The 21,866-nt window shown below is 36.3% G+C and overlaps 6 protein-coding genes across 8 annotated transcripts; 2 read left to right on the forward strand and 4 right to left on the reverse strand.

Moving 5' to 3' along the window:
• Window positions 1-368: 368 nt before the first annotated feature.
• LOC131643424 (protein MAIN-LIKE 2-like) lies at window positions 369-4,094 on the reverse strand. The gene is made up of 3 exons (XM_058913669.1): window positions 1,381-4,094; window positions 587-1,302; window positions 369-492 (listed from the first exon to the last, which is right to left on the reverse strand). Exons 1-3 carry the CDS (start codon window positions 1,444-1,446, stop codon window positions 369-371), a joined length of 906 nt encoding a protein of 301 aa, XP_058769652.1. The 5' UTR covers window positions 1,447-4,094.
• On the forward strand, window positions 2,510-7,584 carry LOC131643505 (uncharacterized). The gene is made up of 2 exons (XM_058913779.1): window positions 2,510-3,737; window positions 7,568-7,584. The coding sequence occupies exons 1-2, from the start codon at window positions 2,510-2,512 to the stop codon at window positions 7,582-7,584; spliced, it is 1,245 nt and encodes a 414-aa protein (XP_058769762.1).
• LOC131627731 (myosin-binding protein 7-like) lies at window positions 7,027-9,448 on the forward strand. Of its 3 annotated transcripts, none has more exons than XM_058898589.1 (3): window positions 7,027-7,208; window positions 7,568-8,969; window positions 9,068-9,448. In XM_058898589.1, the coding sequence occupies exons 2-3, from the start codon at window positions 7,641-7,643 to the stop codon at window positions 9,089-9,091; spliced, it is 1,353 nt and encodes a 450-aa protein (XP_058754572.1). In that variant the 5' UTR covers window positions 7,027-7,208; window positions 7,568-7,640; the 3' UTR covers window positions 9,092-9,448. The 3 variants fall into 3 exon arrangements, with proteins under 3 accessions (XP_058754572.1, XP_058754583.1, XP_058754576.1); XM_058898600.1 differs by lacking the exon at window positions 7,027-7,208 and adding an exon at window positions 7,247-7,455; XM_058898593.1 differs by lacking the exon at window positions 7,027-7,208 and having other exon boundaries at window positions 7,467-8,969.
• LOC131627725 (putative leucine-rich repeat receptor-like serine/threonine-protein kinase At2g24130) lies at window positions 9,425-12,525 on the reverse strand. Its single transcript, XM_058898582.1, is given in 1 exon segment — window positions 9,425-12,525. A coding segment is annotated over 1 exon segment (3,084 nt). The 5' UTR covers window positions 12,509-12,525.
• Window positions 12,526-13,714: 1,189 nt separating this feature from the next.
• On the reverse strand, window positions 13,715-15,972 carry LOC131600397 (uncharacterized). The gene is made up of 5 exons (XM_058872565.1): window positions 15,829-15,972; window positions 15,660-15,739; window positions 15,014-15,053; window positions 14,278-14,319; window positions 13,715-13,934 (listed from the first exon to the last, which is right to left on the reverse strand). The coding sequence occupies exons 1-5, from the start codon at window positions 15,953-15,955 to the stop codon at window positions 13,867-13,869; spliced, it is 357 nt and encodes a 118-aa protein (XP_058728548.1). The 5' UTR covers window positions 15,956-15,972; the 3' UTR covers window positions 13,715-13,866.
• Window positions 15,973-16,785: 813 nt separating this feature from the next.
• LOC131643587 (uncharacterized) lies at window positions 16,786-17,829 on the reverse strand. Its single transcript, XM_058913879.1, has 3 exons — window positions 17,422-17,829; window positions 17,072-17,199; window positions 16,786-16,957 (listed from the first exon to the last, which is right to left on the reverse strand). The coding sequence occupies exons 1-3, from the start codon at window positions 17,827-17,829 to the stop codon at window positions 16,786-16,788; spliced, it is 708 nt and encodes a 235-aa protein (XP_058769862.1).
• Window positions 17,830-21,866: the final 4,037 nt, after the last annotated feature.

The following is a 21,866-nucleotide window of genomic DNA, read 5'->3' on the forward strand; positions in this document are numbered from 1 at the left end:
GAAACATGGGGAGTTGGGCTACAGGGAATTGTAACAGACGGCTGCGACGCTGCCTCCACATCTCACAAAATTCAGGTGCGAATGTACGATAATCTGCGTGGTCCCATTGATTGTTAACTCTTTTAATATGCCAGCGACCCAAATCAGTGGGGGGGTCCGGGATTGGTTGATGCATGCCAAACTGCAGTCTCACACGGTCAGATTGGTGCATCTCAATGATGTTGAACCTTATTATCGGTACTACTGCAGTCCAAACTTCCCGGTCACTCTCGTTTGGCTCATGGTCCAGCAACAAGTATGGTCTCCAATTAAACTGCGTGGGAGAAAAAATAACATATTATTAAAAAGCATGATGAATTGTAATACATCTATATGATCATATAAAAGTTTAGGGATAATACATCTTCAGCTCGGAGGTGATCAATTAGGTCCCGATATAAAACAACACTCCCCCTCGGATTCTTACTGTAATCCAATTTAGGACCACAGAACCTAAAAAAAAAAGAGCAAAAATGTTATTTCAGATTTTTATGAAAAAGATAGTTAGCATTCAAGGAATAGCGTTGAAAAAGAGAAAAAGACGTACCTTGTTGCATAAGGGAACGTGTAGTTGTTCCTGCCTACCGGGGACAGCGTCGGCATTCTCCACCAACCCCATACTTGTAGGAGGAACGCACATCCATAGAAGGTGCACTTCTCGGCAACCGCGTTCTTACAAAGAGACTGGTATAACATCGCCAAAACGGCGGACCCCCAACTATATTTCCTAATCTTGCTAATACTGTCAAATTTACTTAAATAGAAAAAGTTGACAGTGTTACCTGTCGACTCCGGGAATAAAAGTTTACCAAACATCAACATTATATAAACCTTAGTCATTAACCAAACATGCTCCTCAGTAAAGTTGTCCATCAAGACGAGTTCATCATAGTAATCTCTAAGGGAGACCAGACTGATACCCTGGCCTCTTGAACCTTGAGTAGGCACAACTAGATCTCTTCCCAACACTCTCTCACACATTGAATTAGCATGTTGAACAGATCCATTAACAGCCTTGCCATCAATGGGCAGACCAAGTAACATATAAACATCCTCTAGAGTAATAGTACACTCACCTATTGGAAGATGAAACGTGTGGGTTTCAGGCCTCCATCGCTCTTGTAAGGCAAGGATGAATTTTCTGTCTATGGTGTTGTTGTTAACTTTTATGATATGTCCGAAGCCACATGCTTGGAGATTCGGAATAATCCTCTCGTCGGGTTCAACGTAAGCGTGAGAACGTGTACGGAATCGGTCAACAGCCTAAGAACCACAAATAAATCGATTAAACTGGATATCATATACGCATAGATGTTTAGAAACAAATAAGTATAAACTTACAAAGGTCGCCAAATTCGCTCTAGTTCCTCTGTGTGTTTCACCCATGGTAAGAAGTTGTTGAGCCATTTTCAAGAACTCTTTAAGTTTTCTGCGGATTGAAAATGCAAAGTGGTTTTTTGAAGAAGAAGAATATATGTTGGTGAAAAGAAAGCAAGTATATGAGAGTATTTATAGAGGGTTGGTGGTTGCTGATGTTAAGTGCATGAGGGCCAAGTGGTGAGCATGCATGTGATACAGATATCAAAGTGATAAAGATGGGTTCACATGCATTCTGTGTTGAAATGACCATGCATTCCCGTGTTTTGTGCTGACTTTGTCTAAGCATGCATGCATTAATTGTTTCTGGCAGAATAGACTAGGCCTGCATCCCGTGTTCGGTGCTGAATTGTCTAGGCATGCATGCATACAGTATTTCGATGCAGGTAAATCACATGCTGGCGGATCAGATTAGGGTTTTGGCAGTGGGGACCACTAGACAAAATTAGGGCAAAAAAAAACAAAAAAAAAAAGAAAGAACACTAATGCGCCACCCCAGGTGGCGCCATGCTGGGAAAAATTGGTCTAATGCGCCACCCCAGGTGGCGCCTACATGCTACTGATATTTTTTTTTTTTGAAAATTTAGGGTTAGGGTTTGGTTAGGGTTTTCTATGTTTTTTTTTTGAAAATTTAGGGTTAGGGTTTGGTTAGGGTTTTCTGTGTCACCGAAAATAATTAGCATACAGTCTTCGCATGTGATTGTACAGTGTACACTGTTCAGTATGGTTGTGTCTGGTCAAGTCGACTGTAGTTCACCAGTGTCAAGCACACCTCAAATCAACTCAGGCATTCATTTTCCGTCAACTTTATTCGCATGTGATTGTACAGTATGGTTGTGTCTGGTCAAGTCGACTGTGCAACAGTTCAGCACTGTCATGCACACCTCAAATCAATTGTGAAACAGTCTGGTGTGCAGCAGTGTCATTTATTCATCAAATCAACTCAGTACGCATGTGATTGTATAGTTTTCGCCTTCATAATTGTCATCACTCAATGTTCGTCTACATAAAGGAAACCTATAACGTGTAAACTAACACAACACATTACACATCTGATTACATATTTGAAATAAAACTCTCTACCCACTCAACAATGGCCCCTCCACAATACATTATCAACGCTCATATTTTTGGCGAGACCTATGACAACGAAGAAGTTGGTTTTCTGTTTAGAAACACTGAGGTTAAACGATTTTGTTTAAGCAGAAAAGCAAATTTCAGTTACTTCAAAGGGAGATTAGAGACGAAGCTTGCAATGGGTGGTGTATCCCAGATTTTTTACCAATATCGATTTCTTCGTGGGGACAACCCGGTCAAGTTTATCCAAGTTGAGATCAAAGACGATGAAGACATGCAGAATATGTTTGCCAATCATGAGTATTCTGGTTACGAATGCATAGAACTGTATGTTACTCTACCTGAAGTTCAACCCACACAGATGGTTGAGTCACAGGTCATTGATGCACTTGGAGACGAGCAAGCAGAGGTCGACGTTGTGGATGAAGAAGAAGAAGCACCGGAAATAGAAGTTGATGACCTGGTAAACGAGGAAAGTGAGGATGAACCGGAAGTTGTTGTACCACGAGATCAAGTGCATATGCCTCCAGTGCACATGAGGAACCTGAATTTTGATGGGGATGACGAACCATCGACTGATATTTTCTATGACCCATACACCCAAACAGATCAACGGTTAAAAGTAGGAGACAAATTTCGTTCTAAGGAGGCATGTATCATGGCGATAAAAAGATTTCATATGGCAAACAATGTTGATTTTAGAGTTGATCGCGCCAATGTCGAAAGGTACAAAATTTACTGTAGTAACACTGATTGTGGATTCAGGTTGCATGCATCATACAGGAAGAGAAGTGACTCATGGGTTATAGGATATATTTCCCAAGATCACACATGTGTTAACACAAACGTTTCACAAGATCACCGTAAGCTCAGTTATGACATCATTTGTCAAGAAATCCTGCCTCTAGTTGAAAAAGATCCATCGTTAAAGGTGAAAACAATAATCTCTCATATCGTTGCAACGTACAACTACACTCCGTCTTATAGAAAGGCGTGGCTGGCGAAGACCAAGGCGATCGAAGTTGTGTATGGAAATTGGGAGGATTCGTATAAACGACTCCCACATTTCTTATATGCGCTTCAAATGTATGCTCCTGGGACTGTTACTATTTTAGAGACCCTTCCGGCGCAATCTCCAGACGGAACATCACTTCAAGGAAATGTCATATTCCACAGGCTCTTCTGGGCTTTCCGCCCATGTGTACAAGGATTTTCATATTGCAAACCAATTCTTCAAATAGATGGTACTTGGTTGTACGGAAAATATAAAGGCACCATGTTGATGGCTGTGGCTCAAGACGGAAATAGTAACATCTTTCCTGTTGCTTTCGCTCTTGTGGAAGGAGAAACTGCTGGAGGCTGGGGTTTCTTTCTCAGAAATCTTCGGACACACGTTGCCCCCCAACCTGGACTTTGCTTGATTTCAGACAGACATGCTGCCATCGAGAGTGCGTACAACAATCCAGCAAACGGGTGGCAAAACCCTACATCAACGCATGTTTACTGTATTCGACACATTGCACAAAATTTCATGCGGGAGATAAAGGACAGGGCTCTTCGGAAGACTCTTGTCAATGCCGGATATGCGTTGACTCAACCGACGTTCCATTATTATCGCCAAGAAATTGTAGCGGCAAATCTAGATGCAGGCAGATGGGTTGACAGTCTTGCTAGAGAGAAATGGACCAGATCATACGACAACGGGAAGCGGTGGGGGCACATGACTACGAATCTTGTGGAGTCTATGAACGGGGTGTTTAAGGGCATCAGACACCTTCCGATTACTGCCTTGGTGGAAGCAACATACTATAGGATGGCTTCTCTTTTCGCAAAAAGAGGCGAGCGTTGGAATGCAGTTATAGAATCCGGACAATTATGGAGCGAAACATGCGTCAAATTCATGAAAGAGCAATCTGCCAAAGCCAACAGCCACATTGTGACATCTTTCGATCGATTCAACCGGACCTTCAGTGTTAAAGAAACGATTGACCATAACGAGGGCCTTCCGAGACAACAATACAGGGTTCTTATAGATGAAGGGTGGTGCGATTGTGGAAAGTTTCAAGCCTTTCGGATGCCATGCTCTCATGTAATTGCAGCATGTTCGTATGCGCATCAAGATCCGTTAGCACTTTTATCTCCCATTTACAAGGCAGAAACCTTGCTCGGGGTGTACAACAACTCATTTCAAGTGATGGCAAAGGAGGATTATTGGCCTACGTATGAAGGGGACGTGGTTTGGCATAATGATAACATGCGGAGAAAGAAAAGAGGTCGCCCGAACAGCACCCGGATCACAACCGAGATGGATCATGAGAAAATGGTACGAAAGTGTAGCATATGTCGTGAAGTCGGGCACAATAAAAATACCTGTCCTAACCGTGGATCAAATTCCACCAACAATTAGTTGTATGTCATTTGTATTTTGTATCTGTATTTTTATTGACAATGTTTTTGTATTTGTATTAGTATTCGTATTTGTATTTGTATTTGTATTTGTATTTCTATTTCTATTGGTTATGTATTTGTATTATCCTTTATTAAATCAACTAGTTATGTCTTTGTCTCGTTGTGAAATTGTCTTCATGGCCCATACTGCCACTCTTTATTTTGGACAGTCAGTCAAATACGCATGCTTTCGTCTAGTCCCATCAAGTCAGTCATTGATCAGTGTGTCTACATTTATCATACATGTTAGGCGTGCTTGTAAACAGTACGCAACATCATTAATTTTTTCTACAAACTACTATTATAAATTAGGGGCTCCTATGGTTGAGTTTACACACAGATACACAAACTCCAAATACCAAACAATCACACAAACACAACCATGCCTCGCCGGACAACCATTAGGCCAGATGGATGTCACCGGACAACAGAGTTGCCGCCCCGAAGATCAACATGGCGTGCCGAACCTGAACCGGAGTATCGCAGAAGGAACGGACATGTCATATTCTCCGCCGTCAAACCTCCCATGCCGGTTATGTTTTGGAATATCTCTTCCGTCGAGCAGCTCAAGAGGACTCTCCTGAGATTTTTAGAGGGGGAGTACGAGGCCGGCGAACAGATAAGAAGCATCAAGAGGCTTAAAACAAGGGCTGATGATGTGACTGGAGCAACGATAACTTTCTGGGATAACGTGGAATACGACATTGATGTCATTCAAATGATGCATGGACCTAATGACATTGTTTTAACCGTGGTGATTTCTTAGATGTTTTACTTTATCTTTTTCTGTTGGTTATTTTCTATGTACCTTTTAATTAATGAATGAACTACTTTTTTCCGTGGACGCTCGAGTTAGCTGATTCACTGATTTTATCTGTTGCAAATTAATATATATTTTTTTAATACTTTAAAATAAAAACAGTTTTATTAATAAATAAAAATAATAATAATTTATTTATTTTTGTTAAAAACAATTTTCTTAATAAATAAAAAAAATAATAATTTATTTATTTATGTTAAATTGAGTTGTTTAATAAATAAAAAAATTTAAAAAAAAATTAGTATATAAACAATTAAAAAAAAAACAAAAAAAAATAAAAAAAAAATATATACATGTACATAGGCGCCACCCTAGGTGGCTAAAAACCCTAAAATCAACATTGATGCCACCCTGGGTGGCGCATAGGTTAGGGACTTTTGGCCATTGGCGCCACCTGAGGTGGCTCCTATGTGAACGCCACCTCTGAAACCTGGTCATACCGGTAATTTTTCCGAAAAGATGGTTTTTGGTGTAAATAAATTATTAAACATGGTTATTTGGATTTTTTTTTCTAGATTGTTATGCATGAACTTTTGCACTCTCCATAAAAAAATAAAATAAAATAAAAATCTCTTTTTTTATATAGAAAATAAACCTATAAATGCACATGGTTTCTATATTACCTCACATTCATTATGACTACATCTTTGATCCCTATTATAATTATTAAAAATAATATATACTACATCTTGACCATATCATATAAATACTATATATGATATTCTATATAAACAAAATAAATGTTAATTATTTAAAAAAAAAAATTCTATAATAAAGATAGGGGCAAATACTCGTGGACTCGTGGTAGGTTCACAAATAACTTGCCCAAGTTTTTTTTTCCTTTGACCATTATCATTATTTATCAATTTTTTAAAATTTTAAATCTAGCCAGCAAACAAACGGTATGAAAGATTCATTGCATGCGCGTGTTGTAGTTGACTTGCCATATTTATAATGAGGTCGGCCACCACTTTATAACCGTTTCACAAAATATCATAACATGCCTTTCATCTCACCGACCATAAATAATAATTCCAGAACAAACAAAAACAAACCATTTTCCCAATCACAAAAACAAACGATTTTCCCAATCACAAAAAACACAACCAAAAAATAATACTGTAATAATAATAATAATAATAATAATAATAATAATAATAATAATAATAATAATAATAATAATAATAATAAACAAATAAAAGAAAAAAAGTCGAAAAGAAAGGGTTATACACACTTTCACGGTTACACCACCAGCGAGTAGCAAGCAACATTTGCGGGAAACAAGACAAAACATGGACCCCACAAACAAAACACCATCGCCTGAGCAAGAAAAATCAAAACCATGAACACCAATCATAACAGAAAAACCATGCTTTTGTCGTTTTCCATAACTCCCAAAAACGAAACTCACTCTCCCTAACAACACAACACAACAACACTTCGTAAGGTAATAAAATTTTCATTCATTCTGTTAACGTAGATTTCGTTTTTCATCACATTTCTTGTTACATAAGCGATTTTTTATTTTCTACGTTAGGTACTTTGTCGCTCTTTTTACGTGAATCAATCAAAAGCTAAAAACTACTTACCAACTTTTTTCAAACGCGTTTTTTTCCTTTTCGGTTTTACGTTAATAAGAGATCCTACTCGATCGATTCATTTTGTATACGATTCAGTTTTTCGTTAGAAGGTAGGTTAGTAACAAAACAATCACTTTTGTTATTGAGATTATAGATTTGGATCTGCTAAATCGATTTTATCTTGTTATATGGTTAGCTTAAAGTCATTTATATATTGTTTGTTCAGGAATAAGTGATTGTTAATAGGAAGCACACGCTTCCTATAGCAGCGAAGAAGGTGGTGGAAAATAGGAAGAATTATGTCTGAGAGTGATGTAACGGCGATGAAGGACACGCTTCGAGCGCAGCAGCAGCTATTGCAGAAGCTGTATGCTGAATTGGATGAGGAAAGGGAAGCGTCCGCGACTGCGGCGAGTGAAGCGATGGATATGATATTAAGATTGCAAGGCGAAAAGGCTGCGGTGAAGATGGAGGCGAGTCATTATAAGAGAATGTCGGAGGAGAAGATAGGCCACGCGGAGGCGACGTTGGAGGTTTTCGAGGAGTTGATGTATCAGAAGGAAATGGAGATTGCTTCTCTTGAGTTTCAGGTTTTGGCTTATAAGCATAAGCTTTTGACATTAGGTGCTGATTTTAATGCGAGTGAGTTTGAATTTCCGGAAGATCTTTTGTTGAATCGAAATGATCCAGAAAATGGTCAGAGTAGTGCTATAAGAAGGCTTAGTTCGTTGCCACCGATTCCGTCTAAGAATAATTTGCGAGCTAACCGAAAGAGAGATCGATCGCCAACTCCACTTCCTGTTTCAGATATGATTCCTAATACAGTTGAAGGCAAGGAGCAAGAAGTCATTATTTCGCCGAAAATGGATTTGCCAACGAGAAAACCTATGGACTTCACATTTGGAACACTTGATTCGTATTGGGATCAAATCCAAAGGTTAGATGAGAAAGTGAATGGGATATCGGATTGTAAGGAATCGGGAGTTGAAAAGCTTTCGAACCTGAGGAGTAGAAGAGGGAGATCGTGTTCGATATTCTCTCATGCTAGCAACAAATATAGAGTACCTATTACTAATGCAGATAAGGAAAACCACGCTGAACATGACGCAGATTCGGTTGCTAGTCCTTCTTATTCGGTTAACGTGCACGATGTGTTTGAAGTTCCGCAAACGAGTGAAAAGCAGGAAGAGATTGAACATGGGAAAAGAAGACTTGAGAAATGGATTTCAGAAGTAGATTGCAGATTGATAAAACCAGACTCTGTGTCCGAGGAAATCATTGAATCGCATGTTAAACACGATATGGAGAAGCTAAAGAGTATGATGCTTAGCTCGCGTCATGAAATTAAAAAATCAAATCATAAAGATATGAAGGATGTCGTTGATTCCAATGCTGAAGCCGAGTTTCAAAAGTTGCATCAGAGAATCGATAGGCTCGAGAAGGAGAGAGTTAGTACAAGGCAAGAAGAGATTAGGCTTGATGGCTACGGAGAAGAGCATTTGAGATTGTTGAAGGATATTCAGAATCAACTCAATTCGATACAGTTAGAGATGAGAAAATGTAATAAAACCGAAAAAGCCCCGCCTAAGAAGAAGGAAGATGTTTCTTTAGGACCTCTTCTTCCCGAGGTAACGTGCTTATGCCTTTTCTTATTGAAGTTAGTTATTGTTTCTTGAATCGTTTTTCTTCAATTGTCAAATAAATATTTTTAAATTTGTATGAACAGGCAATGCTGTACTTTTGGATGTGATCGAATTCTAAAGAATGACCATCTCAGATTCTCAAACAACTGATCAACTCCGAGCATTATTCGGTGTACATATTATACTTTGTTCACAAAAGGGATTTCGTTTGGTATAGGCAGGTAAAATAGATCGTATGAACTGAATGTTAGTTACTGAAGAGTGTATACGGTTTCATATAGTTGCGTATTTTACAATAGTCACTATACTGACAGGTGATTTGAGTTCTTTTTGTGTGATTCGATGTAGTGGATTGAAAATGTCATGCAAAATTGACAATGTATTTTTACAGAAGTTATCGTATGTATATGTGTTGATACCTAATTCAGTTATCATCGATATTAAAGAATTAAATTATCTTCTTTCGTGAAAGAATTTTTGAGGTGATCCTTCAACTTCCCTGTCTCTTGTGCTACATCTAGCATCGTCGGTCTTGTTGAAGGGTTCTGTTGCGTGCAGAGTAGCCCTAGCTCAATGAGTTCCAACATAACATCTTCCCAAATTTTGTTGTGGTGACTTGACGCGCAAGAAAGAGAGAATCTTTGAAGTGCTTGTTCAACAATGCTTTCAAGTTTGTGTGGCTGTGTGTATTGTCTCTTAACCCAATCATGCAAGCTAGAGCCTTCATGGATGGGGACGTCGGTAGGGCGTTTACCGGTCACTATTTCTAACAGAATTACTCCGTAACTGTAAACATCACCCTCAGTTGAAGCATGTTTTCCCATTCCATATTCTGTCTTGTCCAACAAAATAAATAAAATGATAAAATAAAGTCCAAATATTTTCATATAAGCTATAAACAGTTTTTATAAGTTGTTTTTATGAACATGACAGAAAAATGTTGAATTAGTTGTCAGAAAGTACATACCAGGAGCTATATAGCCAACAGAGCCACATAACAAACCATCTGTTGAACTGAAAGATATCGAGTTACACCTGGAGTTATTTCCATCGTCATCTTTTAGAAGCCTCGAAATTCCAAAATCCGAAACCAATGCTGTGAAATCATCATCAAGTAGTATGTTACTAGGCTTAAGATCACAATGCACTACTTTCACAGGAGAGTAATGATGCAGATAACACATTCCCTCAGCTACATCGCTGCAAATCTTAACCATTTGAATAACACTCAACCTCGTGTTTAATTCGTTGTTTGGATCGTATAAGTTCCTCTCGAGACTACCATTTGGCATCAATGGTAGAACAATAGCCTTAAATTCCTTCTTGCTGCAAATTGTAATGATCCTTATTAAATTTCTGTGCCTTATCTGTTTAAGGATCTTGCATTCCCTTCTAAAGCTCCGCGATATCTCACCGTCTTTTGTTGTTGTTGTATCTAATACCTTAACTGCTACTCTTGTATTATCTAAGAGTACACCTTTGTAAACCCAACCAAACCGGCCTGAACCGATGAGGCTTGAACCACTGAACCCTCCAGTGACTTCTCGAAGTTGTTTATAAGAAATTCTCGGGTGCCCGAGCTCTTTTGTTTCATCTTCTTCTTCATCCTCCGTGTCACATCCGTTACTGACGGCTCGCTGTTGTTTTCTCACTTTTGATTTGATTATCATGGAGCTCTTACACATGCATATCATAGGAGTGCCAAATAGCAACATAGGAACTAACAAAAGCACCAAATGGTAACTGTTTTTCCTATGACATTGTTTCATGCCTTTAAATGAACCACAGAGATTATCGTTTCCTAGAAAAGAGTCTGCGGTTAAAGACGAAAATGCTCCGTTGTTTGAAACATTTCCTGAGAATTTGTTGAAAGAGAAGTTAAGTGTTTTGAGATAGGAACAGAACTGAAGGGACTCTGGTATTGTTCCATTCAATTGATTTGAAGATACATCAAGTGATTGAATATAAGGCAATTGTCCTAAAGAATAAGGGAGAGGACCCTCTAAGGAATTACCAGAAAGATTAAGATATTCTAACGCGATGCAATTTTCGAACTGTGGTGGAATTCTTCCCGAGAGATTATTCATGGATACATCAATAGCTAGAACCATATCCATTTTGGTTAGTTCTAATGGTAAAGGACCTTGTAACCCGTTGTTCGACAGATTCAAGTAAAGTTTCAAGCTACTCAATGCTGCAACTTCTGAAGGAATCATCCCTGTGATCTTGTTATAAGACAAGTCTAGAATCTCCAAGTTCACACATTTTCCTAGACTCGGAGGAATTGTTCCGGAAAGGTTGTTGCCGTGGAGTAAAAGCCTTCTTAACTGAGGGAGTTTGGAAAAACTATCAGGTATCGAACCAGAAAGCCTGTTTTTCGACAAATCAAGTAGTCCAAGATGCTTGATATCGCCTAGAGTTGAAGGAATTTCACCAGATAGATAATTGTTCGACAGGTAAATTCTCTCTAGCCTAACAATCTTGCATAGGCTTCGAGGGATTGTTCCGTTTATTCGGTTACTAGACAACTTCAACAAAGTTAAATTGACAAGGTTGGAAATTTGAGGTGGTATAGAGCCATGTATGAGATTCTCTTGTAGGTGAAGATGTTGCATGCCGGAAGGAAGATTACCTATAATACAAGGAAGCTTCCCGCCGAGGCCGTTTCCGGCTAATTCGAGTTCTTGAAAGTTAGACAAATTCATCAAAGAAGCAAAGAAAGGCTCAAGGTTAGTGTTACCATCATGGCTAACAAAATTGTTATATGATAAGTAGAGAAATTGCAATTGTGGAAAGTTACAAATAATCTTAGATGGAAGTTCACCACTCAACATGTTTGACTCCAAATCAAGCCATTTAAGCTTGGTAGAGTTTGAAAGAGCCAAAGGAACTTGTCCTGCAAGTTTGTTAGACCAAAGTAATAGAAACTTAAGCTCTTTAAGCACACACTTATTATTGTTTAATGGAATCTCTCCCACTAATGAATTATTAGAGAGGTCTATATAACTCAATGAAGTTCCATTACATAAAAGTGATGGAGGAATCGCTCCCTCAAGTTGATTGCTTCCCAAGTCAAGATAATATAAGTCGCGTAATGAACCGAATTCTAAAGGAATGTTTCCTTGAAGAAAATTCCAAGACAAACTAAGTTCTTGAAGATGAACTAAATAGCCTAATTCTCTTGGAATGTGACCCCTCAATTGATTTCGGGAAAGGTCGAGAATTTGCAAGAAAGAGAGGTTTGCAAGAGAAAGGGATAAAGTTCCTGTTAATGATCTTCCATTTAGATCAAGCTCTATGATCCTTCTATTATTACTTGCATTGTTGCATTTTACACCAGACCAATCGCAAACATGAATGACGTTTGATTTCCAACTCGTTAGCGCGTTTTCGGGGTCCGAGATAATGCATGACATGAATGAAACTAGTGAGTTTTTATCATTCACAAGGCCAATATCAATATGTTCCTCCACAAGAACTCTAGAATGAGAATGAACAATGACAAGAAAAAAGAACAGAGACATTGTAAGTTTAAGAAAACACATCATGAATCAATGTACTGTAACTTGTAAGTGAAGGAAATGTTGAAAGAAACTAAGGAATGTGTGACTTTTGAAATTCAATTTTAGCTTTATATAAGGAAGGAGAAGTGATGAAAAAATTGACTTGTTTCATTGTTTGTGCCTAACTGAGGTTTGGTGGTTAGGATGTTTGACTTGTAAAAAAATATATGACACGTGAGTAGGATTTTTGGCTGATTAGCATTAATAGTAGTGGATGATGTGCTGTTAATAAGGATAATCTTGATTAGTAGGGATTATGATTGTGTGCTGACAATGTTGATATCTTGGTAAATTTGTCGGCTGTAATGTTACTTACTTATGTTTGATTTGGTTACTTAGAAAGAAGTGTATGGGTGAAATTTAAGCATTCTTTATGGTAGAAAATGTTAATACTGCATGCACATTTGGCAAAGATTCAGTGGATTGATCCATAGATGTGTCAATTAATCTAAATTTCAAAGAATAAAAAAAAAATCAATTAGGTAGATTTGAACTTGTAACCTTACAATTAATAATTTAAAAGATAAATAAATAGGATGGTGTGAATTCGAATTCACACTTTTACGATCAAAGCTAAATTATATTTTTGATCCCCTATTTAGTCAATTCACGAATTCAGTCTTTTTATTTTATTTTTAACTCCTTTCAATCCTCTTTATCATTTTTAATTAAAAAAAATGATGGTGGCACTATTGATATGATATATTTATTTCCACCTAATTAATCATATATTCCATGTCCTTTAAATATATTTGTTTAATCTAAATTTATTCATTTCATGAAATTATTATTATTTACAAAAATTAGCATATCTTGATTCCGACCAATGGTTGTTTTGTAATTGAACTTGGCTCCACCAAGTAAGAGGGCCATTTTAATAAAATTGCATAATTGTTACCGTTGATCGAACATTTAACGTCAAAATAGTACCAAAAATATTCACAGGCACAACAAAAGCTATCAAATTCACTTCTTTGGAAGTAAAATAAACCAACATGCAACTAATGAAATTCATCATTTTAAAGTTTTAAGATCAAAATACGACCAAAATTATTGGCATACACAACAAAGGTTATCAAAACCTACTCCATTGGGAAGTAAAACAAGGAGGTCTAATGAATATGAGACAAGGTTAAAAGTATATTAGTACAAGATAATCCAGCTAAATCATCTACTAAATGTTGCTTCATGCACACCTCCTGTATTGGTTATCTGTACAGTAAGAATGCAAGATACCTACACCATGCTACAATAGCCAATTGAGACGCAAATTTTCCTCTCAAAAGAATTCATAAACTCAATCAGAATAACTAGAGGATTTAGGTATTTTTCCTTTTTGAAACAATCTCTGTTGCCCAAGCTTTGCCAATTTCAGTTTGAAACTTCCCTGCAAAATATGATTTTAAGTGAATAGATCGTCAAATCAAGTAATTCAGATGTCAAATGACACTCCTTTCTCACCATAAGAACCAGTGAAACATACTTTCAAGTGCAGATTTGCACTATCTACTAAAACTCGGTTGTACCTGGCTCCCTATTGTGAGATAGTTAATTATGCTGATGTAGTATTATATTTATACTTGCCCCATACCCAACATGTCTATGATAAACTATAAGTTGTTGAAATCTCAACCAATGACTTTTTAATCAATGATTTTCGGTTAAAGTAGACAGACCTTTAAACAATTATAAGTTGCCAAAAGAATAAAAGTCGGTGTTGAAAATCATACCAGCAGTCGAGCGTAAAAATTCATCCAAATCCTCCCATTGCTCTGATCAAAGACACAAGAGAACATATTTCACAACATATCAAGTAATTTCACATGATCTAATGAAGTCACTTCTAAAACACTCTTCAAGTAATATAGATTTTCTTTATCAGTATGACAGTATCCTTTTTATTCCTATGGAACAAGTTTGGCTGTTTAAAGAATAATACTACTTTTGTTTATGTTTTACATTAAAAATTTATTGCAGTTGATCAAAACCCTTAATCAATGTGAAATTAGGTAGTTTTGAATATAATTGAGACAGGGGGAAGTATCATACAAATATAAATCATCAAGCTATGGATGCATTATGTACCAGAATGCAAAACATTAATAAATGTTCTAATTAGGTTTTACCAATGCTTAGAAGATAATGTAAGACAAAGTCGTTAATCATCATCATCATTGTCACTATTGCAATATGATTTATTAGTAATGGAAGACAAAGGTAATCAAAATATTACTTATAACTGCCAAAAGTTTGAACTGTCTTCAATATCATTTGCATACGTTTCTAACTAAAATATAAATTAGTTTTGAAGATGATTAATGTTCAAATATTGACAAACAATTCAAATGGTTTGACAAGGCAAGAACTCGAGGTACTTTAACTCCAAACTAGCGCTTGAAGTATCATTTCTATCGTAATAAAATGAAAAGATGCAAGGAAAAAAATTAAATTAAAGAATCCTCTCACCATCTCCTTTAGAATCCAGCACTTGAAGTAGCATTTCAACCTGTATGGATTAAAAATTGTCAGAGAACCAGAGTAACTGGCGGTTTACATGGCAAGAACTCAAGGTACTTTAACTCCAAACAAAAATGTGGTATAATCATTATCAAACAAATTAAATAACCTATGGTAGAATATTGACAATAAACTGGCTACTTGTTCTACTATGCCCGCCCAGCCCAGTTTTTTGGGGGGCTTTGGAGGACGTGGACATTTACAAGACGCGGACATGAATTTTTGCCACTCTTATTAGGTTTAAGGTATGTCGGGCCCTCCCCACACCATTTTTTGCATGTTACCAATTAAACGCCCTTTGTTAAGACATCCTGCCCACCCTCCATCTCGATAGGCCCTTTGGTTGAAATCCCTTAGATCATGTTTGAATTGAGGATAAATTTCTCTAATTTAATAAATTTATGAGGAAAGAAAAAAATTATATGTTAACTTATATCTAAAGTTAATTGTTTAATCCATTGATTTTTTTTATAGACAGTGTAACTCTCTTCAACAAATGAAAATTTTATCTTTCCTCCAAAACCTTCTATCCAAACCACCATGTAAAACTCAGAAGTGAACAAGTGAAAGACAGAATAGGCAAAAAGTCACAAACCTTGTCAAGGTCCTTGACAAATTTCGCTTCTAGAGAAGAATTTGCTTCGTACTCCATCCACAATTCAGTAATTTCATTTCCTTCAGTATGAAAATTCAATTAAAACCAAGAGGTGTGAGTTTTCTCAACTCCCATTAATAAACTCATCATCAAAGTGGCAAGGAAGCACCTCTCGATCCTTCTCCCTCTCCAAGTTTTCGGCACATATAATAAAGCGCTGTTTGTTCTCGTTGACGCACTATTGTTCTAGGCACATAGCCGGTCATGTCCGAAATCAGTACTATTAGACAATGCATCAAAGAAAGCAAGTCAATTTATAGCTCCAAGAAGGAAGCATAAATGAGAAACATGATAGTAACACGATACTTTCATGTTAAAGCTTCTGCCAATTTGAAAGCCTGAAAACTGTATTTTTAGCAAAAGCAAAATAGGGATAACAAAATCTTTGTAATTCTGAACGCATCAAATCCACGTTCAACATTATGTTGGTAGGAGGAGTGTGTAAATTCACCTTCCATAGACTTTCTCGCTAAATACTGGACACTGTACTGTTCTAGAGCCTTCTGTATTAACCACTGTTAGCTAGGAAAGCTAGGCATAACCAACTATTAGTAGCTAAGTTTTAGTTAGTTGCTGTTACAGTTGGTTAATCAGAACTATTAGCATCCAAAAGATTCTGCATTATATATGCCATTGGTTATGCATTGTGAAGCTCAGAAATATTAATCAAATTCAGTTTCACTTAAGATCTCCTAGTTCATAACCTTTCGCGTGGATTTCTAATCTGGTAGGCATTTGTTAATTTCTCACCAAAGTAACAGATAAACAGCAAAATGGCCGGGAGGAATGAGTGTATACTGGTTACTACTCTCTATGTGTTAGAACAACAACTAGTACAAAAAGAAAAATAGAAATGCAAATTGCAAATAATGGGCACGATATTTGTTTACGTAGTTCAGCCAAGTGTGCCTACTCTCCGACTACATGGCAGCTGTAGTTCCGTCTTATCGTTTGAATGAATTAGAGTTTCAGTTTCAGTAACTATGAGTCATACTCAAAACTATGCGAACTACATAGTAAGAATCTCTTGCTGTCAATGTCACCATTTATCCATACCATACCTCATCTATATTAATTTTAAACTAGCTCTAGTATTCAGTCGGTTTCTTCCAGATTTCATTGACTTACAATCCACTAAATTATTACTCCCCCGACTGACTTCATCTAAACTAACATTATTAGCAGAGTAAAACAGCATACCTTCTGCAGTGTCGTGAATAATAGCCATTTTGATGCACCTGACAATTAACAGATAAACCAATTTCAGAAAACCTAATGTCACGTTTTGATGAACCTGACCATTAACAGACTAACAATAATAGACTCAGGAGACAAAAGTAAAGTGGATTAACTTGTTTCGGTCAAGACCGGGAACATCTGGTGCAATCAGCGCCATCATACTCTTTCCATAGGTATGATCAGCTATAGATTCTGGATTCTTCACGTCACTTCTCAGCCATCTTGTTGTTCCCTTTCTTTTCTATTTCATACCAAACAAGTTAAAGAACAAGAAATTAAAAGCAGAAAGAAAAAGAAAAAGAAAACGGAAAACAAAGTAGCACAATCACATTCGATTTTCAACAGTTTCGCCTATCACTAAACTAATATAACTGTATTAGGTTTTACATACTGAAACGGCGCATAGTTTATAATACTGAAACAAAACGACGGCGCATTGTAAACTTGATTTAGGGAGACGTACCTTGTGACTGTGACATGAACTGAGGAATTGAACGGCGGAGACAGCATCGGGAACTACCGAAGAAGAAGGCGGTGGAGTGGTGTTGGTGCCAGCGGTGACAGGCGATGACGGTGGTGTTGATGAAGATGTGAAGACAGGAAGTGACGGCGATGACGGTGGTGTTGATGAAGATGTGAAGACAGGAAATGACGGCGATGATGATGAAGGTGCAGTGGAAGGCAATGACGGCGATGACAGGCGATGGTGATGAAAGGCGATGACGTTGCTGATAGGCGATGGTGATGATGGTGATGCAGGTGCGATGAAAGGCAATGACGTTGCGGTGGCAGGCGATGAAGGTGCGGTGGCAGGCGATGAAGGTGCGGTGGCCGGCGATGAAGGCGATGAAGATGAAGGTGCGGTGGCCATTGTTGGTTACGTTCTGTTGAAATTCGTTAAAAGAGAAAGAAAGTAGAAATGAAAAGGCGGTTACACTAACTAACTAACTATAACTGCCTACTCGGTATATTTGTAGTGCAAAATTATCATTCAGTTGTGTAATAAATTTATAATATGTATTGTTAGTTATAAAATCGTAACTTCTAGAATCTTCCCTCTTATGTTTTATCAAGAATGAATGCTTCTAATAACCTATATATTCATAGAAAAAAAGATACACTGGTTTTTTTTTTAATTGCTTTTTCTCTCATCTAACTTGCCTCCTCCTTTTTACCAAAAAAAAAAAAAAACTTGCCTCCTCCATTTTCATATGATGTAGTTTATCATCCAAAGCATTAAAACATAAAAGGCAATAGATGTTACAATTACAAAGGTTATTCATTGCTAAGTTAACACAAACACCGTGGGTATTTATCAAAAATGATTGACAAGGAAAATTCAAAAAGTTAGAATTGCAATTCAATGAATGTTGGAATTAACCTCAATCTTGAAGATAATCTAAATTAATTTTTTTGATTGATCACTCATCTCGTTCTTTACTCTTCACTCGACTGTTTCAATCACTCATTGATTGCAAGATGATTCAGCTGCACAAAGATTATGAGAGAAAATAATTGAGAGAAAAGAAAAAGAAAAAAAGGTGAAAATGTTGGGTTTTAGGAAAAGATGATTTTTTTTTATATTAATTTTCAATTCTAACTGAATTACTTACTGCTTTCTATTTACAATAATGGGAAACCTCCCTATTTATAGCTTAGTCTCACCAAGTAAATTCTAATTAACTAACTAACTCACGTAATACATAAAACAACTGATAAGTCTAACATATTTCAACAACTATAAACTTCGACAACTGCTTTCTATTTACAATAATGGGAAACCTCCCTATTTATAGCTTAGTCTCACCAAGTAAATTCTAATTAATTAACTAACTCACGTAATACATAAAACAACTTATAAGTCTAACATATTTCAACAACTATAAACTTCGACAACTGTCGAATACAAATTTCGAAACAAATAATTGCATTTAACACACCACGAAATTTATTGAGTTTAAGTTATTTACATTCTTCATAGTTCTCATTCTCTTGAACAATTCGACATGTGAAACACTCTTCTAAATCCTATAAAAAATATAGCATAAATCAGAGTAATATATCATGCATATCAATTCAAGGGTGTCACACATAATTCAAAAACCACAAACACATGTCATGCTCAATAACACTTAGAATATAATTCATGTTTTTCCATAAACTTCAACATATGCATTTTCGCAGCGAAATCACCTTCATTCGGACAGACATAATTATTGTCTCATAATAAACTTTACTTTATACAAAGCTTAGGCATAAAAGTCAAACATCACATAATCTCATTAAGATTAACAAAATAGAAAAAAAAATATCCTTCAAAAACATGAATAAAAAACGTTCTCTAGTGTTACATGATCAGAGCACGGCTCAAAATTCAAAATGATAAAATAAATAAAGTAGCTTCTCCAGCTCCAAGCATAGTAGTACCAGCTCTAATCTTCGATACCTGAGCGATGTAGTTACAAAACATCATTCCAATAGAGAGGTGAGAATTCACATCATTATAGAAATTATATAATAACATATAATGAATAACATACATACATACATAAATATGAATTCACCATACTTCATATATTTCACATACATAACATCACTCAATCACAATACTAAGAGGATATAAGTTCCTCAACAACAACCACAAAATTCATCACAATCAACATCCCTATTGGAGATTAAGGACTAATTTATCCTACCCATCATGCTAAACCCTCATTGAAGGTTTTACCCCCCTCCCCCTTACCTTATATTTCTCCAGCAAAATTCTTTAAAGCTCTTTCAATGGATGTTCTTCCTATGCCTTAGTCCTTGCCTCTTCCTCTTTCCACCAATTTTTGGTTTTACGTATCAAAACCTCTCACAACTCCTTACTAACCTTTTTATTAGTAGCCTAATCCCTCAATTAGAGACTTCCAACATTACCTTCACTTATTCCCCTATTCACCAAAATGTCCTTATCATCTTTAATTTTATTTTAATAACAACACTACTAATGCTCTTTATTTTCTATTACTCTATTTTCTCATTTTAATTAAATAATTCAATCAGAATACTATTATTTAATTATTAAAAATAAACTCTAATAATTCTAACTCACCTCTATCAATCTCTAATCACTCTCCGCACTCCCATCTCAGGGTTACGCACCCCTGACACCCATATTAATTCAATTATCACACATAATAATTAAATTAAATCATAATAATTTAAATGATTCAGTAAATAAAGAATTGGGGTGTTACAACCACAGACTAGAAGCAATTGTAGAAATGAGAAGAACAACATAAATTAACATAAATATTTCATCTAACATATATAAAAAAATATAACATTACATAGATTTTTGTTAACCTAAATCTAACATTACATTTCATCATCAAGAGATGGTCGAGGATGTTTCAACATCTTTATAATACCATCAATCGATCTCACAACAGTTGCATCCACCTCAATCAGACATTTTTCTTCATAACAGTTAAACGTACTCGCATAACTGTTAAATTTGCATTTGTATTAAGCTCTGTAGCGCTAAAAAAAATACTCGAAGTGTCTACACACTCGAAAAAGAACAGAGTCGCCACCGATCTTTATTTATTCTAAAGAGGAAAGGGAAAATGTCGAATAAAACCCAAGAATAAAAACAAACGGATAAGATGGTCGTCGCAACCAAATTAGGGTTCGGGAGTCGGTTAAGCAAGGGGAAGGTATTAGCACCCCTCACCTCCATCGTACTCGATGGGACCCATTTAGTTAGTTTTATGAATGAGTGTTTGAATGATGTTTGTGTTCTTTAGTTTATTAATCGATAAGAGAGAAAAGAAAAGGGTTTTTATTTTTTAATATTGTGCTCGCCAAGACGTTTGAGTCTTGTGCCTACATATCTTCAATGGAAGAATCAGAGCGATTGTAGTTCGGAACGAACTACGAGTTTGTTGATTAATTTTAAGATGAATGTTTAGTGTTTGGTTCAAAGGATCAAAGGTATTCAAGAGGTGTGCACTTCTTGTCACTCGATCACTTCAATTTGATAAAGAATACTTGAAGTTTGTTTCAAAGGACCAAAGGTATTCAAGAGGTGTGCACTTCTTGTCACTTGATCGCTTTGATTTAATTAAAGAAGATATTTTTAAGCTTTATTGAAAGGATCAAAGGTATTCAAGAGGTGTGCACTTCTTGTCACTCGATCACTTCGATTTAATTAAGAAAGAATTTTTTAAGTTTGATTCGAAGGATCAAAGGTATTCAAGAGGTGTGCACTTCTTGTCACTCGATCACTTCGATTTAATTAAGAAATAATTTTTAAAGTTGAATCAAAGGATTAAAGGTATTCAAGAGGTGTGCACTTCTTGTCACTTGATCACTTTGATTTAATTAAGAAAGAATTTTTAAATTTGATTCAAAGGATCAAAGGTATTCAAGAGGTGTGCACTTCTTGTCACTTGATCACTTCGATTTAATTAAGAAAGAATATTTTTAGGTTTGATTCAAAGGATCAAAGGTATTCAAGAGGTGTGGACTTCTTGTCACTTGATCACTTCGATTTAATTAAGAAAGAATATTTTTAAGTTTGATTCAAAGGATCAAAGGTATTCAAGAGGTGTGCACTTCTTGTCACTCGATCACTTCGATTTGATTAAGAAAGAATATTTTTAAGTTTGATTCAAAGGATCAAAGGTATTCAAGAGGTGTGCACTTCTTGTCACTCGATCACTTCGTTTGGATTAAGAAATAATTTTTAAAGTTTGATTCAAAAGATCAAGGTATTCAAGAGGTGTTCACTTCTTGTCACTTGATCTCTTAATTTTGATTAAGAAAGGGGTTTTCGAAAATAAGAAACTCGACGTTGGATCGAGAAATTATTTGAAACGACTTGGCATTGGACCAAGATTTATTGATTTTTTGGGTCGA

The sequence above is a fragment of the Vicia villosa genome, linkage group LG1 (genome assembly GCF_029867415.1).
Source record: "Vicia villosa cultivar HV-30 ecotype Madison, WI linkage group LG1, Vvil1.0, whole genome shotgun sequence".
Classification (NCBI taxonomy): domain Eukaryota; kingdom Viridiplantae; phylum Streptophyta; class Magnoliopsida; order Fabales; family Fabaceae; genus Vicia; species Vicia villosa.

Bases quoted from the DNA above. Each gene is read 5' to 3' on its own strand.
- LOC131643424 (XM_058913669.1), bottom strand. From the start codon at position 1,446: ATGGCTCAACAACTTCTTACCATGGGTGAAACACACAGAGGAACTAGA. The intron at 1,303-1,380 runs GTAAGTTTATAC...TGTGGTTCTTAG, and splicing joins GAGCGAATTTGGCGACCTTT to GCTGTTGACCGATTCCGTAC. The intron at 493-586 runs GTACGTCTTTTT...TTTTTTTTTTAG, and splicing joins ACGTTCCCTTATGCAACAAG to GTTCTGTGGTCCTAAATTGG.
- LOC131643587 (XM_058913879.1), bottom strand. From the start codon at position 17,829: ATGGCCACCGCACCTTCATCTTCATCGCCTTCATCGCCGGCCACCGCA. The intron at 17,200-17,421 runs GTACGTCTCCCT...GGTATGAAATAG, and splicing joins GTTCATGTCACAGTCACAAG to AAAAGAAAGGGAACAACAAG. The intron at 16,958-17,071 runs GTTAATCCACTT...GTTAATTGTCAG, and splicing joins CCCGGTCTTGACCGAAACAA to GTGCATCAAAATGGCTATTA.
- LOC131600397 (XM_058872565.1), bottom strand. From the start codon at position 15,955: ATGCATTGTCTAATAGTACTGATTTCGGACATGACCGGCTATGTGCCT. The intron at 15,054-15,659 runs GTTTGTGACTTT...TAATCCATACAG, and splicing joins TTGTCAAGGACCTTGACAAG to GTTGAAATGCTACTTCAAGT. The intron at 13,935-14,277 runs GTATGATTTTCA...CATATTTTGCAG, and splicing joins ATTTTTACGCTCGACTGCTG to GGAAGTTTCAAACTGAAATT.
- LOC131643505 (XM_058913779.1), top strand. From the start codon at position 2,510: ATGGCCCCTCCACAATACATTATCAACGCTCATATTTTTGGCGAGACC.
- LOC131627731 (XM_058898589.1), top strand. From the start codon at position 7,641: ATGTCTGAGAGTGATGTAACGGCGATGAAGGACACGCTTCGAGCGCAG. The intron at 8,970-9,067 runs GTAACGTGCTTA...TTGTATGAACAG, and splicing joins TAGGACCTCTTCTTCCCGAG to GCAATGCTGTACTTTTGGAT.